The 17,320-nt window shown below is 24.7% G+C and overlaps 1 protein-coding gene across 2 annotated transcripts; it reads right to left on the reverse strand.

Annotated features, from left to right (window-relative positions):
* Positions 1-724: 724 nt before the first annotated feature.
* Positions 725-13,971, reverse strand: LOC145834204 (fidgetin-like protein 1). 2 transcript variants are annotated; one of them, XM_082941580.1, is made up of 12 exons: positions 13,837-13,971; positions 13,316-13,514; positions 11,456-11,676; positions 10,911-10,991; positions 10,599-10,696; positions 9,969-10,089; positions 9,225-9,316; positions 7,002-7,139; positions 6,611-6,742; positions 5,868-6,017; positions 5,138-5,290; positions 725-962 (listed from the first exon to the last, which is right to left on the reverse strand). In XM_082941580.1, exons 1-12 carry the CDS (start codon positions 13,943-13,945, stop codon positions 807-809), a joined length of 1,650 nt encoding a protein of 549 aa, XP_082797706.1. In that variant the 5' UTR covers positions 13,946-13,971; the 3' UTR covers positions 725-806. The 2 variants fall into 2 exon arrangements, with proteins under 2 accessions (XP_082797706.1, XP_082797707.1); XM_082941581.1 differs by lacking the exons at positions 13,316-13,514; positions 13,837-13,971 and adding an exon at positions 12,855-12,983.
* Positions 13,972-17,320: the final 3,349 nt, after the last annotated feature.

The raw sequence follows: 17,320 nt of genomic DNA on the forward strand, positions 1-17,320 counted from the left end.
ATCTTTATTGAACTAAATAAACCGTTACTTAATAAATCCTAAAAACTCTTACTTAAATAAACCTAAATAATTTTACTGTTATTCACAATAAAAATTGAAAATAAAACAGATGAGTGGTATAATGAATATAGTTATGAAAATAAATCATAACAAATTGAAAGGTTAATGTTTTTAGAAAATAAAAAATAATAATTTTTGAATTTTAAGAACAGTTGTTAATTTAATATTTTTTCAAATATATTTTACTATGGAACAATTGTGTCTAGTAATACTTTTTGGTAGATAATGAAGTAAGAATGTTTTTTTATTTAAAAAACTACCGAAAAAAAAACATTAAACTTTAAAAATGAAACCGAATGAAACGGTCAGAGAAATCATTTAATCAGACACATTATATATTTATTGAACTAAACATAAAAACACAAACTTAAACAAAAAAAAATATATATAACTAAAACAAAAAAATATATATAAATAACAACTAATATCATCATGTATTTTAAACAAAACATTAATAAAAACTATTTAGAGCTCCGATAGATTTGTTACGACATTTTACAAAATTTAGTTTAAAAATTAAATATACCATACTTTTTAAAAAAACTTAATAAAACATTATAAAACTGAGTTACTAGTTACTTTTATTAATTTCCAAACATTAGCTCAATACACAAGAAGCTCAAACATAATGTTTTTTAAATTCAAATTGCCTAAGTTAAAAAACGGTATAATACCACGGACACAAAACAAAACTATGATTTTATGCACTAATGCCAAATAAACTAAATAACTTTTAACTGACAAATTTAAATGGAGCCACAACCATAAGTTTTGTTCCACTCTAGGTAAAGTTTAAGGTCGTTGGGTGATACACTAGATTTGACATGCTTCAATGCATTTTGGAAATCAACGAGTCTGATTGGTGGAACGTCGTCCTTAGTTACAGTTGCTATGTCCATGTTCTGTTTGAAAAGGGTTTGTTTGAAATCATAGTTGAACTTTACTGACAAAAATAAGTAATATCTTTTTAGATAGACATTAAATTAAGTATGTTTTTATTTCTTAAAACGAAGATAAGAACATTGTTTTTACAAGTTTTTACCTTTCATTTTTGTATTACATTTTCACGTTTTAAAATTTTTCATTTATTTTAATTTTTATGATAAAAACTTAATCAAGTATTTTTACAGCAAAGAAGACAACAAATTTAAACAGAGATATTAATTTTTTCTGAATCCAAACTAATAGTAATAATAGCCACTTTTTTAAGCAAAATTGTAATAACTATATTCAATAAAGCTTTAATAAATATTTTATTTATACTACATAAAACTGGTTTCTTCTTTTTTAGCCTTCTAGAAACACACATTCAAATGTTTAGTTCATTAATATTTGTTAATTAGCGTTGATTGATGCAACTACAATGGCGATTCTGTTCGAAAAACCTTTTTTTTTCTAGAATTATCATTATCAAGCTACCAACTTCTTTTTTTTTTAATTGGAAGACTATGCGGACGATAGACTTTAACTAAAAAATTTTGCTCAATGCTAAAAAAACTACCTTATCGACTGTTACAGTTTTTAAAGAAAAAGGTAAGATAACTTGATCTACAACAATACAGTTTATCGCAAGTAGAAAAACATTAGAACCCTAAAAAATATGTTTTAATTTAAAAAATGTGTTTATCTTAAAAAATAAAAATAAATTCTTTCTTAGGAAATTTTTTTAAAAGCACATTTTCTACAAAAATTTATGTTCTTCACAAAATATAAATTATTCGCAGAAAATTTATTATTCATTATACTGTGTCTATCTCCAAACAAAGTAATTTATATTTTTCTATCCTAGCTTTGACTTTGCAATTGTTTGTAATTTTTAGACACTGAAAGTACTTATGTACCAGGGGCGTCGCGTGGGGTGTTGCACTGCCGCAACTGCACCACCTTGAAATTTTGTAAGTATCTGTAGCGTTTTCGTTATTTTTTAGAACGAAATCTCTTTAAAAACTTCAATTTTGAAAACGACCATTTTGCCCACTTCACTGCCGCAAACTCTTAGCTGACTGCCGCAAATGAACTCAAAAAAGCAAAATTTCTTCAAGAATTACCTCAAAATCAATATCTTGCGGTAAGTAAACTAAATTTAAAATTCCCTAAAACAGGATATGCTTAAGTATCATCTACAAGCTATTGTAAACATAAAATAAAAACAAAGCTAAGCTACTGCAAAGGATTAAACTTGAGTTTATGTACCCACATGATTTTTTAAATTTAACAGATCACTTCTATTAAAACTGGACAATAAAAGAACAAAAGTTGTCATGAATGAAATATTTAAAGAAAAAAAAGATAAGAACCTTAAATCACTAAAGTCTAAGAAATTCGATTTTTTATTTTAATCTGCATACATAAACTTAATTATAACTGATTATTGTTACCATAAAATTAATAAAATATTTAATTAAATTATTTTTAAATGTAAACTTTAAGTTCTGAAAAAAAAATAAGAAGTTTAATATAAACTTCTAGTTCACTCTTACAGAAAAATAATTTAGATTTATATTAAATGAAAATTAGTATTATTGAAACAGTCACATATTTAAATAAAGTAAATAGCCTTAACTTAGAAACTTAGAGTAGTTTAACATTTTAGGAAAGTTTAGTCTACTTTATATGACTTTTGGTTTAATTTTTTCATAAACAAAGCAAAAGTTTTAGATAAAATTGTTGAAACATGGTTGCCTTGCCTCATAATCAGGATAACTTAGAAATGTTAAAAAATCAAGATGACCCAAGATAAATTAAAACAGACCAAATTATAAAAATATTAAGGCTGACTAAAGCAGTTTTAGTTTTTTACTCTGAAAATAACAAGCTTATTTAAAATTAAAAAATAAGTGTTTTACCCCTATGGCCACATGAAAACTAACTAACCAATTTTTTACTGCTATAAGGGTTACTTATTTAAAAATTATCTTTAAAATTCTTTAAAAATTCAAAAGCCTCACCAACTAAACTTTAAAAGTTGAGCTCCTGAGAAAAATACTGTCATCAAAATGAAAAACATATTAAAATTAAATAAAGAAAAGATACCCTTAAAAACTTTTGAATTTTAAACCTCCAAAAAAAGACATTAAAATTAGAAAAAAAGTTAATAAAAATCTTAATGTTTGTAAAAAAAAAAAGTGCAAAATAGTGAGGGGTAAGGGGGGGGGGGGGGGGGGGGAAGGTTTATAGGCACTTTTTTACATGTTGTTGTTATTTTAACTTTTTCAAAAAGCTAATAGTTACTCTTTAATAAACTTGAAATTTCCAATTAAACTTTTAGTTACAACCGGTCAAAGCCAGAGAGTACAATGATTTATTATACAAGGAGCAAATCAAAACAGCAAAAGAATACAATTTTACTAAAAACCTATATTCTCCATCATTCTTAAAGCAATTTTTATCAAACTTTTTCATCCTAAGTTTTATAAAATTTGTTTACTTTTGTTAAAAAGAAATTTAAATTTTTTAGTATCAATATATATTTTTATAAATACAAAAAAAAAACTTTTGTTATTTTTTTTTTCTTAGTGTTTCAAATATCTATTTCAGCAATTTGTTTTTTTTTTATAAAAGAAACATCTAAAGATTTTGAGGCCAACTTATAAAAAAAAAAATATGGTTTTAGTGATTTAATTTATTTGTTGTTTGAGTTTATATTATATTAATAAGGATTCTTTTGTACCTCTGACTGTGAGTTACCATATCTCAAAAGTTAATATGAATTTTTTATATTTATAAAAGATGAGTTGTAGTAAAATTAAAACTTTATAAAATAATTTCTAACAAATAATTCTAAAGTAGATGTTAAGGGCATAAAAGAGGGGGGGGGGGGGGTAAAACACTTTTTTTAAGCGCTGATTTAGTTTGTGCCTCCCATAAGGAACCTTTTATTGCCTTTGACTTTGACCAGCTATATCTAAAAGAATATATTGAATTTTTAAAATCTGTAAAAAGCATCTTGTAGCTTTGTAAAAACTACATAAAATAAGATCAAATTGTGAAGAAAGTGTTTCTTTTTTTGTAGTGAAGAAATTTTTTTTTTGTTTGTAGACTTTTTAATTTCCTTGCCAAGTCTGATAAGACATTTATTTTTTTGTTAAGTTAAATATTAATGAAATAACCATTCTTAGTATGATGTTTAATCAAAAATTTTTTAAATAAAGTTGAGGCAAAATAAAAAAAACTATTAAAGTTGCTGTATTTTCATTATAATAACAATTTGTTTTGTCTAAATTTTTTCTACTGTTAATTTTAACTTTAAAGCCTTCTTAAAAATCAATACTCATAAGTAAGCTAAAATTTTTTGAGTCTTTTAAATTAATTAATTTTTTTTTTAATATTCCTATATTTGCTTTAATTTTCAAAGAATTTACTTTTTTTTTTAAGTTGTTTTCTTAAATTTTTTTTTTTTTTGAAGAAATAAATGTTTTATTTTTAAACAAAATTTCCCAAGTTACATTAGCAATTTAATGTAATTGTTCTAGAAAAAAGTCTTTATTTAAGATAAAAAAAGAGTTTTAAAGTTAGGGTTTTTTTTTTAAATTCTGCACCACCTAAAAAAAATACCACGCGACGCCACTGTTATGTACCATGTTTTTGATTATATTCACCACCCAAATAGTTTGCTATGCTTATAGTCAGTTTAATTACAAATCGTATAACTATTTTGCTTAAATTATCAAATTCCACGTATTTCCAGGTTTCCAGACTTTTAACAACCCTGTCTAGAGTATTTTTTAATGTTTTTTTTTTATTTGTAGAAAAAAAAACTTTTTGATATACAGTATTTAAAAAATCTTGCCTGGGTCGATACTAAGTCAACTAAGCTATACTTAGTAGCAGCTATTAAATAACTTATTAATCCACTAACTTTTATTTAAATAAATGAGTTAAATATAATGCAATTAAACTATAAACAACTATATAAACTAAAATTTTTTTTTAAGTTTCAATATGTATTTTTTATTCTAGGAATAAAAGCTAAAACAAAACTTTATAAATTTAAACCAAGCATAAATTTGATACTAAATAAATACTTAGAATTTTGAAAATTTAAAAATACAAATTTTTAACAGATCGCATGACTAACTCGAATACTCCTGATTGGTCCCAATGCCGCTTCTTTGCAAAGATTGGTTACGTCAGCACCAGAAAACCCTTTAGTTGCCTGGACAACCGTCCCAATATCAGATGATGTCATGTCTGTATTGCCTTCTTGTTTGTCAAGAAGTTTTCTTATTATCTGAAAATTATATGATTAAAACTATTGGACAATATGATCGTAAGTTTTAAAATAGTCTAAAAATGATATATTTTAAGAAAATTTGTTTTCCAAAAAAAAAGTCTGAGTAATAAAAAAATAAATATAATTCAATAAGCTTTTGAACATTTTTTTTTGTAGAATATAAGATTTTAACCATAACAAAACTGTCACAATATACCAACACTATATAACTTTACTGCGTGCACTTCCAAATAAGTTAATAAAACTCACACTTTTAAAAAGCTAAACTATTTGTAATGATTATTCCACAGTTTGTTGTACAATCTACACAAAAATTTACCTTTTAAATTAAAAACAAAACCTTAGAGCAGTTTAAAAGTTGCAAAACACACAGCCTTCACCTTACAATAAAAATTACCCAATATGAAAAACTACATAACGGTTGGTATAGAGTTGATTATTTTTTATAAACTAATATTTAATTTCGTAGCGTTTCAATACTACTAAAAAAAGGCTTATTTTAGTAATAAACAAAATTGATTAATTTCTTACAGAAAAAAAAAAGATATTTTTTTATATTGATATCTACACAAACCTGTTCTCTAGCGCCACTTTCCGGTAGCGGAATGTAAAGTCTTTTAACCAGCCTCCTTCTTGCCGCTTCATCGATTTCTTGTGGCCGGTTGGTGGCGCCAACAACTAGTATCCGGTCGTCACTGGATGTCGTCGCTCCGTCCAATTGAACCTGTGTGACGACATAATAACCGATTTAAAAATTGATGAGACTTGATCTGTTCATTCATTTGCTTTTTTATGAAATTTAACTTTACTCTCTTTGTAATGTAGCAACTTTTTGAAGCAAAATAAGACTAAACCTTTGTACGCACATTTAAAATAAGTTTTATGTTATTACTGTTTTTAATTGTATGTTTATTTTGTCTTACCTTTATAATGCTAAATTTACACGTTTTATTGAACACTTTTTACGTTTGTGCGTAGCTAAAGCTTTAATTTTTTTAATTTTATATACCAGGTATAGAGCAAAAGTAAACTTATGTTTGTTTAAGATATTCTTAAATATGCATTTAAACTAATCTGAGTTCTCTAATTCTTTTTTTTTTAATTGTAGTAGCTACAGGAGTCGTAAATAACATTATTAGCCACACAGATTAAATACTGAGTTTATTTAATTCTGTTTTAATAAATTTAGAAATTCAAAGTATTTTTTAACAATTTAACTCAAATATATATAATTTTTTTTAAATATAAATAACTTGAAATTAAGTAAAAAAAAGTATTTTAACTACAATCTAGCCTAGTATTATTATATTGTTTTACCAAGAACTCTGTTTTTATTCGCCTTGAACTTTCATGTTCTGATTCAGATCGTTGAGAAAGCAGGGAGTCGATTTCGTCGATGAATATTACTGCAGGCTGGTTTATTTGTGCGACTGCGAACAACGCTCTCACCTGAAAATAATAATAATGCAAATATTGTATAATATTGTTTGTATACAACATAAATTGTATACAAGTCCGATTACGAGTTGTATGTAAGCCAAAAAAATAGCGTAAAAAATGTACTTAAAAGTGGTGATTTATACAAAATATCAAAACGTTTTAAACTGAATTTTATATGGAAAATATCAGTCGACTAATAAAAGTAAATAAGAACCTAAACCTAAAAAATACCATCTATTTTATTTTACCATTTATTTATTTTACCGACCATTTTTTCACCTTGTCCAATCCACTTAGAAGTAAGCGATGAGGCGGAAATGCTGAAGAAAGTTGCTTTCGACTGAGACGCTATGCACTTTCCAATCAATGTCTTTCCTGTGCCTGGTGGTCCGAACAAAAGCATACCCTGTTGGTTAAATATAATACCATAAAATTACATGGTTATTTTAGTTTTATTATGCAACTAAATTCGTTAATGTTTTTATTTTAACCGAAACATATCTTATCATTTTAAAAAAGTGTTTGTGCATGTTGTTATAAAGATTGTACGAACTTCATCCGTAAAGAGAAACCTGCGCTCACTGAAACTAGTTTAGGTTCCTTATGGAAGGCGCAAATCAAAAACGCGAAAAAGACTATTTCATTAAAAATTTATTTTCTCCTTCATTTTTAAACCAATATTCTTAAAATTTTCATAGAAAGTATACTGTTTAGATTTTAAAAAGATTGAACGCAAAAATTTTTTTAACTTTGAAAGATATTTTTTTATAAAAAAAACCACCTATTGTTTTGTTATTTTATCTAATTTTCTATTTTTAAATATTTTTACAATTGCAACACTCAAAGTCTTTTAAACTATAAAAGGAGCGTTTCCTGAAAGTTAGAGGTCTTTAGCTCAAAAAATTAAGGAGAAAATATATTTCTAAAGATTTTATAATTTCAAGAAGATTGACTCTGAAAAAATTGCGGTCTATACATTTGTATCGGAAACTTTTTAGAAAAATTGCAATATTTAAAAAGTTAAATAAGATTTTTCAATTCTATTAAAACTGGCTCGTAGTTTAAGTTACTTTAAGCTTTTATATAAAAGCCAATGTTATTTTAGTTTTAAAACATGTTTGGCCCCCTCCCCCTATGCCCTTAACAACTAATATTTTGTATTTTATAAAAGTGTTTAGTTTTTTATTTAAACAAATATATTTTTAAATATCAGTTTAATTATAGTTTTATAAATTTTTCACAAAGTGTGCAATTTTGGCTATCAAGGGGCAACAAAGGGGTCAAAAAAGTAAATAAATAACTAGTAAATAGGCGATATCTAGTAAAGGGGGTGTTTATGAAAATTAGTTTTGGAAACCCTGGTTTCTACTAAGCATTAAAATCCACAAAATTTATATTTATAATTAACACCTAATGTTGCATAAGCTTTTATGCTACATTTAAGATTTAATCAAAAACGTTAAGCATTTGAAAACATAAAACAAAGATAGAAAGTTGTTTAATTTTGAGGACAAAATCAATATAAAATATACATGGTTGCAACCCTAACAACTAATGAAAACACAAGTCATCAAAAACATACAAGTAAAAACTAAAAAAAAATATTAAAAAAGTTAATGCCTTATATATATATTATGTTTAACCCTGAGTTGAACTTTTTTATCACCAATAGAACTAACAGTTTTTAACGATTACACATTATAAGTTTGAAACATCTAAAAACATATTAAATTTTTTTACAAAAATGAAAACAGAAATTTTTGTACTTTTAACTTTTTAGCTTGTGTAAATGATTAAATATACTTGTCAATGTTTTATTAAAGATTCTTATAATTTATTTATAAAACTGTTTCTAAACAAATTTAGCTGTTCTATTTATCTAATAAAGTGTAAAGTAGTTTTATATATTGTTTTTATTTATGTCACCATTTGAAAACTATATAGTAGAACAAAAAAACATTTGTATACTTATTTAGGTCGATATTTTTGATATTTTTACTATTTTACGTAAATTTTACATATGTTTTATATAGTTTTTTAATCTAAAAATTAAAATTATTTAAAATAAAACTGTTTTTTATTTAAATAAAACATATATTTAAAACTTTTAAGTTTTCAACCCAAATCTGTTGTATCTTACTCAAAAAACAGTTTAACAAAATAAAACCCAACTAAATATTGTCAAAAAATAATTAATTTTTTTTAAGTTTAAGATTTATTCTTGAACTCAATTAACTCGAAGAAAAATTTTAACTGCTCCTAAGGCAATTCCCAAAAATATACTTTAAATATCTAAAATTAAAGAAAACAGTGGTAACGTTCTATTACATTTGAAAATAGAAACCAAAAAAAGTTAAAAATTACATGAAACAATTGATCTTATTTAAAAAAAATATTCAAGCAGCCTAAGCTTACGAGTAGAAAGCATGTAATTAGAGGATACAAATACTTTACTGACTATCGTATTGTAGATCAACTATTAAAAAACTACCTTAGGAGGACCACGCAATCCTGTAAAAAGGTCAGGTCTAAGCATAGGCCATATCACTATTTCTTTTATTGTTTCTTTTGCATACTCCAATCCTAAGAGTAAAATATATAAAAAATAGTACTGTTATTGGAAATATAAAGTTAGATTTACTGTAAGCTTTTCCTTTTTATATGAGTAACCAAATGTATACTTTTAAAATAAATAAAAATCATTAGTGTCGGTTATAATATAAATGCTATGACTCATGTATTTTGTACACAAAGTTTGTTATGAATATAGTCAATTGACCATTATCAACAATTCTAATGACAAAAGAATCTCAACAAAGATATACTTTGTTGAAATATTTTTTTAAAGTAATTTATCTTACAGTTTAATTTGTTCAGAAGGTTTTAGTTAATAAAATTATTTTCAATAAATTAATTGAAATTAAGTTTACAAGTAAAAATACTTGTCTTAAAAACTTAAAAAAAAAAAATTAAAAGCTTAAGGTAGAAATCAAACTATACGAAAGCACATAGCAAAGTTTAGTAGTATCTATTAAACTTATGTTTTAAGAAATAAAACAACAATTTTATGTATGCTCTAATATAAGTTAGAAATGTTACTATAGAAAACCAAAATGATGTTGAAAATATTTTTTAAACTGCACGAAAAATTATGCTGACTTTTAAGACTAAAGTAAGAAAATTTTTAGTTAATTATAAATTTAAAAGTATTACAAAACAATGATTTTAAAACTACCAGCAATATCAGACCATTGTATAGGATTTCCGTGATCCATTATTTCACTTTTTATAAGTTCAATCAGTTGAGGTTCAATTCCTTTCAACTTTGGATGCTCAGGCTCTTTAGTTTCCGCTGCCTATATCAAAAAGGTATTAAAAGAATGAAACAGTTGTATATCACTTTTAATTTTTATATTTTAGTGAAAATAACGTTTTTAATCATACTCATTCACAAGTCACAATTTAATAAATACAAACTTTTAAGTGTAAGTTTTGAAAAAAAATCAATTTTGTTTTTTATTAGATGAATTTTAATTAGTTTAATTTGCTATTAAACGTGCAGTTTGAAAAAATTAGAAACAAATTAAAACTATTAAAATGTACAAGCCCTTCTTTTGACAGCTTTAGGTTACTTATACTACCTTGTTTTACAGAGTTTTTAAGATTTTAGCGTGGATTCTGTACTAGATAAATAACGATTAGTTATCTTAAAGCTAACTAAAAAATAAATAAAACAATATTTCATGGTAAATTTTTTTGTAAAGATTATAAACTTTTTAGTTAATTAAAGTTTTAAAAAAATAAAAAATATATTGTTATTCTTGTTTTTAATTTAATTTATACAGTGTTTATGAAAAAAATTAACTTTTTTTTTCTCCTCATTTTCGTTTTGTCCTCTACTGGGTGGTACAAACCTGGCGTAACACTGTCCTCTAGGTCTAGATCCAAGGCTTTTTTTAGTATCTGAAAAGGTTATTTAATAACGATTTGTATATCTTATTGAAATTTTTGTAAAATCATAAATAAAAACTATATAAACAACTTTTTCTAAAAAAACCTTTAAATTGACAATAATTATTCTTATTTTATTTGACAACAGCTAAAACAATTCTGAAATTTTAAATTCTTGAAATATATTCTAATTTTATAACAAATGAGTCTTCAAAGTTTAACCAACTGTTGCTAGGATGAGGTCTCTTGTTTCCTTTTAAGGCTTCTTCAATTGCAAGTTGATCTCTTGCTGAACGGAAACTTTCACCTAAAACATGTTCAATATTAAAAACTTTTAAATTTTATTAAACAGTTGGTAAAAAAAGGAAAGTATGTTTTACAATAAAAACATATGACTTCTAAAGTTATATTACGAAAAAAAAGATGAAAAACATTGATAAAAATTTTATTTTAATAACTATTTGCAAACTAAATTTTAATAGTATAAAGTTTGTTACAAGTTAATTTTATTTTCTTTTTTTCATAAAGCTCTTTTGATTTTCTTCAATGAACAAACATTAATTCTGTATTTTTATAATAAAATAAAAATTTAAAAACTGAAAACTATTAGAAATAAACTTATCAGGATAATTAATTTCAATAAAATATTAACTTAATCTCGAACAAGTTTAAAAGTAAACTTTGCAGCTTACATTAAGGTTATTAAAATGTATTTACAGTAAGTATAAACAAAAAACAAAAACATAAGGAAATTGAAAAAATTAATCCTACTTTTTTCTCTTGGATCAATTTCAGTTTTTCTTTTCTTTGGCAATCGGCTGCTTAGTTGAGCAGTAAAATGAGGTTCATCTTCTTCTGAGGAGCTATACTCAAATTGAGATCGAATTTTTGGCATTTGGTATGAAGGTTTCTCGCGTGCAGGTGATAAGCCTTTTTTGAAGTTGAATTTTGTAGAGCTTGACTGGACAGGTGACATTTTTGGTTTCAAAAGTCTGTCAAAATGTTTTTCTTATTTTATTGTTATCACATTATATATAAATTTTTTATTCAGATTATTTATGATTTATAGGTGTTTGTTGTTTATACTAACTTTCGAATGGTTAAATCAATTTAATAAATTTCAAACTCACTTTTATAGTATAACATTGTCAAGTACTCAAAAATCTATTTATAGAATAGTGGTCTACCAGGTCCAAGATCCTAATCTAGCTTTTTTGATCTGGATCCAGCCAGATGCAAATTTAAAATTAAAATCATATCTGGCACGATTCCAAATTTAAAAAACTGATCCAGATCTGGTAGAACACTATTGTGAAATTTCAAAACAAAAAACATTAAATGCCACTACTTAAGAAAAATTCATCTCGCCATAAAGTTTTTTTAATTAAGACATAAAAAATATATATTACAGTTATTTGTATGTAATCAATATTTTTTATGCTTAAGCTTTAAGTACAGTATTAAAGTAAACAAACATTTTTTAACTCTGTCTTAGTACAAATAATTAAGTTAACAATAAACAAAAATTCGTCTCTTCATACAGTTTTTACTGATACAGAATTTAAAAACCAATGATGCATTTATTAGAATATAATTGTTTTTTTATGCTTAATATTTAACTACAGTAATGAAATAAATAAAGTATTAAACTTTTTTGCAGTACAAACAATTAAGTTAAGAAACAAAATTTTTAATTTTAAATACTAAATGAATTGTAAGCTAATGTTGACAAAGAAAACGTTTTCCAAAACTAAAATATTAGTGAAGAGTAACTGAATTTGTAAATTAACAATGAAGAACAATTAAATCTTCAAAGAACATTACTACAAAAGTATATACAGCATTACACCAGCTGCATAATGTGATGATGTCAGATGGTGATTAATAACAAAAGGTACCATAAATACAGTAATCACCCATAATTTATTATACCATGTTTTTGCAGTTTCATTATAGCTCAATATTTCAATATTTTATTTTACCATTTGAAGTAATTTAATTTAATTCACACCCCTTATAACGTGTTGCATCTGGTTAGTCAACAATGAGCTACATATATCTGCATACTATGAATAAACCACAAAAAAACATTTGGTAAATTTAATTTAATACAAATAAGTTTAATTACTTTAAGCCTTTTTTTATTGGAGTGTTTAAGATCCTCTCTTACCTTGAACAGCTTTGGTGCTGCTTTTTATACAGGTCAATGACGTTTGCTTTTTAGACAAACTTAAGAAATTCTGAGCTCTTTGTGCTTCCTTTCGGCATCATAAATAGTGGATTGGAACAAGCTGCTTTATCATCTAGGATATATAAATATATCCCTAAGGATAAAGTACCGTAATAGCATCACACTAATCCATTTTTTATTAATCAATTATTTTAAAACAGACTATCTATATATTAAATTTAGCAACATAAATAGTTTATCACTGTATATTTAAAACATAAACCTTAAATTAAGTACTAAAATTTTAATACTATAAATAATTTGGAGAATATTTTTGCATTTCTATATGTTTAAAAAAATAAACTAAAACATATTTTATTTATAATCAAACTATTACTCAAAATAATTCATAAATTTCAGATAATATTAGGTACTGTGAAAGTTTAATTTTGTTAACTTACTTAATATTACCACACTTTTTCTCAACATCACTTTCCCACTGATCTGGCTTGTTAATGAAAGCTTTCACTTCTGGCCACTCCATTACATTGTTTATGTCCAAGCAACTTGTCCATTTTTCATTATGAATTTCCATGTCTTGGTCAGTCTGCTGAAAAACAGCTTCCGAGTAGTTGTCAAGGCCAATTTCTTTATCTGATTCTAAAAATTTGTTGAAAAAGATAAGAAATTTTCTTTAGTTACAAACTTTAAACAATACTTTAACTTATATATGAATTTAGGCAAAAGTTTAAAAAAAAAACAACAGACTAAATAAACAATGGTTTTTAAATAGTGTTTAGAAACAAAATACACACTAAACAAAATACAAAATAGAAACAAATAACACACTGTTTATAAAAATAGCTGCTTTATATTTATAACTAACAAATAAAAAAATTAGTACCATAAAAATGATTTTTTATAAGCAATTTTTAATCTTACTACAGTTTAGATTACAAAATAAAATAACTTTTAGATAAACCATCAATTATGTTCCCATAAGCATTCATCTCTTTAGCTATTTCGTATTTTATTGTTGGATCTTCGTCATCAAGGGAAAGTGACATTTGTAAAATATTACTCAAGTGCATTTGTGCTTTTTCATTTGGCTTACATCTTCCTGGTTTATCAGCTTCAAAGTTGTTATGCTGCCATAAAGACAACATGACATCTAATTCTTCCTCTTTACTTATTTTAGAGCACATTCTAAAATTAAAGAGTTTACAAATGAAATTAAAGAATAATTTTTATATAATTCATTAGTTATTGATATAACTTTTTATGTAATATTATGAAAAAATTAAAGATTTTTATTCATAAAGTGATAATGTAATTTTTATCTTTATCTTTTGTATTAAAAAGTAGTTAAAAAAAACTATTTTTGTGATGTATTGAATTATGTAAGTTTGTAAATATGTATTAAATAAAAACTTATGTTTTATAAGTATGTAAATATTTAAAGTGGTGCAGTAGTTTTTGAAAAAGTATTGAAAAACATCGGTATCCTGTTTTTAATATCTTACTACATTGATTAAAGTTAAAATAATAACATTTAAAAATTTAATCATTAGCACCAATACACTTTTTAAGTAGGTTTCAAATTTGCACAAAGACACTTTTGCAAGGTTTCAATTTTGCAGAAGGGGTAGCTTTTGCATGAAGGGTTGCTTTTGCACAAAGACACTTTTACTAAATTAAAAAAATATACAATTTATTCTATTTTTTTATAACTTTAATTTTTTATTAATTTTATTTTTAGTATCACTGTTACCCCAACCCTTACCCATGGTCGGTAACTTTTTTATTTTTTTTAGTTTCTTTTTATCAAATTATCTTTTTGATCTTTTTGTTTTTTTCATAAATTTTTATTTATATTTTTCATTTTTTTGCAAAAGTATCTTTGTGAATAAATGTCTTTGTGCAAGAATGTCCCTTTGTGCAAAAATGTTCCTTCCTGCATATTTGACCCTGTGTGCAAAAATGTCTTTGTGCATATTTGACCCAATCCCATAATTTTTAAGTAATGTAAAAACTTTAAAAATAAAAATGATGCTACATGGTAAATAGCCTTGTTTTTAATTTTTTGCAAGTTTATCATATTTTGTAGAGCTTTATCTTAGCTATCAGATAATTTTTTATCATTTTGATGAAATTGAAAGTAACATTTATGATATAAAGAATGTAAGTTGGAGAGTGCAATATGTTTATTAGAAAAGATTTTCTTTTTTCAGGGTGGCCACTAGGGTTTAGAAATTTAAAGGTTTTTTTAAACAAAAATATTGTTCTTTTATTTTTAGTATAAATAAAATTAAAAATATATATTATAAAGGTAGAAAATTACTGAAATAATACTCAGGTTAACTTAATAAATACAACAACATTTAAGTATACAAACTCTGAATATCATTTAATTTATTTGTTAATAAAGTAAAATTGTTTCCTTTTTTCTAATCTTATTTTTTTATTTACATATAAAAAATATATAGAATTCTTACTGGAGAAGGCAAGTTGTAGCTCTAAATTAAAACATCCTTTTTGGAAAGATACTGCACATATAATTATGTAAACTTGTTTAGATACTATCAAATACCATTCATTATATTTTTTAAACTTCAAGTCAGTACAAAGACATCATAACAGAAATTTGTTTCTATGAACCTTAATATTTTCAAAGATACTGCTCACATTGTTATGAATGTTTGTATAACTACTACTGAAGACCAGCATGTTTATATTGTTTGAATTTCAAGCTGATCCTTAGAAAAATATTGTTTTAGTATTTAGTTTGACAGTAACGTTGCAAAAATAAGGTTCTGGTTGAAAACAAGAATCGCGCCTTCTAACTGTTATTTGATAAAAAATCAAAAAAATTGTTCAAAACTCCAGGTTTTTCAAAATAAAATGGCCACCCTGTTTGTTTCCATCAACCGATTTCTTAAGGTTTTTTATTAAAAATATCCATGTTTTTTTAACTATTGCTTAGCACTTAAATATAATCAGAAAGAGTATTTTAGAGTTGTATGAAAAGTTAAAATTCACTTGCTTACAACCTTAGTTAAATTTTTATTAAACAAAAATGTTTACAAAAAGAAAAGTAAGATATTTAGTTATTCTTTAGTTTCACAGATAATGGCATCTTTAATAAGAAAAAAAGACTATTAAGTGTTTTCTTCACAGTAAAATTATTAATCTACTTTTAGATAAAAGGTTAATGGATTACTCTTAACTTTTTAGATTTAGTTTTTAACATTACTATTATAACTAGAGGGTAGAGTTTGAGATTAGTGTTTTTTACCATAAAAAAATAACAACAAGTATTTGAAACTTATTTTGTACTTTTTCTAAAAGTTTTCAATTTTTTATTATTATTATTATTATTGGAGTTTATTGTGCAAAGATGGACTCGGGCATTAAAACCTGAGCCGCTTAAACAATACACACGAAAAAAGAAACAAACAAATTACATTCAATGAAAATTAAAATCTAAAAATAACATAGTACAAAAATTACAAACAAATAGTCCTGCATGATAAACAATAACTTAGTATGCACATAGAACAAAACGAAATAAATTCTCATATAAAAACTTATGCATAGACTAAAAAAGATTACACATTTACAAAAATTATATATAAAAACTTATAATCTGTAGGGGGAAGGCGTAAGGAAGAAAAATTAATCTTAGTGATACTAATATTTTACAATGAATTTTTAGTTGTTAATCACTGTATTTTACTTGTGTTTATATTATTTAAATCGATTTTTTTTAGTTTTAATCAAAATTGTTCCACCCTCCCACACAAAACCACATCCTGCGGTAACTTATTCCACGTATTTATTGTTCTGCAGAAAAAAGAATATTGCCACTGACTGTTATTAAAATTATATTTAAATTTTATTTTTTTATAATTTCCTCTCAAATTATAATTGGTCAGAGAAAAAACAAAAAACTTATTGAAAAATTCTTTATATTTACCATTAACAACTTTAAAAAGAGTTATCAAGTCAAACTGCCATCTTCTATACTCTAGAGACTCCAATCTGAGTTTCACCAATCTATCTTTGTATGAGGTATTAGATAAGTTGCATCTAATACAAACAAAACGGGTAAAATTTCTCTGCACAGACTCAAGCCTAATAATGTCTTTTTTTAAATAGGGTGACCATATTGGAGTATTGTATTCGAGTTTAGGGCGAACGTAGATTTTAAATAATTTAGTAAGAATACTAGCAGAACTGGTCTTAAAACTTTTAAGTATTTGATATGATGAGTTTTGAGCAATTTTATATAAATAACTTATATGTTTGTTTCATTTTAGATTTTCAGATATATGTATTCCTAAGTCTTTAAAAGATTTTACTGCTGGTATTTTAGTTTTATTAATTAAAAGGTTAATAGGGAAGGGTTTATTTTTATTGATGGTTAGAACTTGGCATTTTTCTAAATTTAAATCAAGTTTTCTTGT

This window comes from Thalia democratica, chromosome 4 (assembly GCF_965202585.1).
Source record: "Thalia democratica chromosome 4, ktThaDemo2.hap1.1, whole genome shotgun sequence".
NCBI lineage: Eukaryota > Metazoa > Chordata > Thaliacea > Salpida > Salpidae > Thalia > Thalia democratica.

Excerpts from the sequence above, each read along its gene's own strand:
- LOC145834204 (XM_082941580.1), bottom strand. The coding sequence starts at position 13,945 with ATGCACTTGAGTAATATTTTACAAATGTCACTTTCCCTTGATGACGAA. Across the intron at positions 9,317-9,968 it reads ACAATGGTCTGATATTGCTG|GATTGGAGTATGCAAAAGAA; the intron begins GTAGTTTTAAAA and ends TTTTACTCTTAG. Across the intron at positions 6,018-6,610 it reads GAATAAAAACAGAGTTCTTG|GTTCAATTGGACGGAGCGAC; the intron begins GTAAAACAATAT and ends GTCGTCACACAG.